The 1,628-nt window shown below is 45.3% G+C and overlaps 2 protein-coding genes across 3 annotated transcripts in view; one reads left to right on the top strand and one right to left on the bottom strand.

Annotated features, from left to right (window-relative positions):
• LOC108296618 (protein SET-like) overlaps positions 1–1,628 on the bottom strand; it is a 156,751-nt gene that overhangs the window by 118,011 nt on the left and 37,112 nt on the right. The gene's annotated exons all lie outside the window — the stretch shown is intronic.
• S100G (S100 calcium binding protein G) overlaps positions 1–1,628 on the top strand; it is a 4,682-nt gene that overhangs the window by 444 nt on the left and 2,610 nt on the right. Inside the window, exon 2 of the mRNA XM_017519109.2 lies at positions 449–592. Coding sequence (XP_017374598.1) covers positions 458–592 — 135 coding nt within the window. The 5' untranslated portion in view covers positions 449–457. The remainder of the gene's footprint in view (positions 1–448; positions 593–1,628) is intronic.

The following is a 1,628-nucleotide window of genomic DNA, read 5'->3' as shown; positions in this document are numbered from 1 at the left end:
GCTCTATTGCCCAGGCTGGAGTGTAGTGGTGTGATCTCAGCTCACTACAACCTCCACCTCCCGGGTTCAAGTGATTCTCCTGCCTCAGTCTTCCACGTGCTGGGACTATAGGCGCGCCCCACCATGCCCGGCTAATTTTTGTATTTTTAATAGAGATGGGGTTTCACCATGTTGGCCAGGCTGATCTTGAAGTCCTGACCTCAGGTGATCCGCCTGCCTCGGCCTCCTAAAGTGCTAGGATTACAGGCGTGAGCTACCGTGCCCAGCCTAAGATGCTTATTTTTAAAACATGTTGGAAATTACTGTTTTAATATGATGCTCTCTTTTCCTTATTCTTCCCTTTTTATGCCAAGGAAATGGCCCAATGGCACTAAAACGCTGCTGATAACCCTCAGCACAAAACTCTACTTCAGCTTTTCGGTAAGTTTATTTTCTTCCCAATTTATAGGACACCAGAATGAGTACTGAAAAGTCTCCTGAGGAACTGAACAGGATTTTTGAAAAATATGCAGCCAAAGAAGGTGATCCCAACCAGTTGTCAAAGGATGAACTGAAGCTATTGATTCAGGCTGAATTCCCCAGTTTACTCAAAGTAAGTAGCCATCTGCAGAGACTGCTTAGTGGGACTAATGGAGGGAAGGGAGCAGGGGAGAGGAAACGACCCGAGTAGAGCTTTGTAAGGACCATCACTTGAGGGAAGACACACGCAGGTAGGCTTTCTTCCCCTTAAGTCAGGCCACAATTCAGAAGGCAAGCTCTCAGAAAACAAGGGCCAAGCCTTCTATCCCTCCCACAGCCTCAGCACAGGACTCTGTAGGACTAGCCATGTTAAATGGAAGGAATGCCAAGCTATGCCTGGAAGCCCAACAAGTTACCAAGCAAACCCACCAAGGCCTTCAGCATCGATTCGGTACCTCTGTTCCAGGCTTTAGGAAAACAAAGAGGACTGCAAAATAGTGTTGCTGGCCTTGGACGGGCTTCATTTTTATATGTAAAATCCCTCAACAAGACCAACACTTACTTGGCAGTCTGTTATGAAAACCGACTGACAAATTGCCTTGTCAGAATTCATTTATATTTCAAAAGCATTTAAATTTGTGTTCATCACTTAAATTTGTGTTAATGAGACAACTATGCATGTCTAAACAACTTTCTAGAAAGAACTAAATTTCCTTGGCCATAAAGTTTCGCATCAAAACCACCCAGAGTTGTCAAAATCAAAATGCATTCAAGGCAACAGACTGCAGAGAAGAGCTGATCCTCCTCGCTCCAATATACAGTACCTTCTTTCCTTTTGTTAAAGAAAAAACTGATTCAGGACACTTACTAAAGATGGTAAGACAGGCTTACTCCAGGAGGGCCATGGCGATCCGTATAGGCACCACGGAAACGGGATCTTGCCATAGTGAGCGAGATTGGGCTCAACTCCAAAAAGGACAAGTAGAGGTTTACGACCAAGCGGCAGGTTGGGGGACCAGCGGATGGAAAATTACCAATGAAACATCCAGCATAAGGGGTTTCTGGCTAAATTGCCTTGACAGGATTCTAGCTGAAGGCAGGCCATATGATCAAATATCAAGGATGGTCAGATTCAAAAACAGAGAGGGAAGCCCAACGTCAGGCCTAGT

The sequence above is a fragment of the Cebus imitator genome, unplaced genomic scaffold, assembly GCF_001604975.1.
Source record: "Cebus imitator isolate Cc_AM_T3 unplaced genomic scaffold, Cebus_imitator-1.0 Scaffold728, whole genome shotgun sequence".
Classification (NCBI taxonomy): Eukaryota; Metazoa; Chordata; class Mammalia; order Primates; family Cebidae; genus Cebus; species Cebus imitator.
The sequence above is the reverse complement of the archived record's forward strand: the minus strand, read 5'-3'. Positions and strand labels throughout refer to the sequence as shown.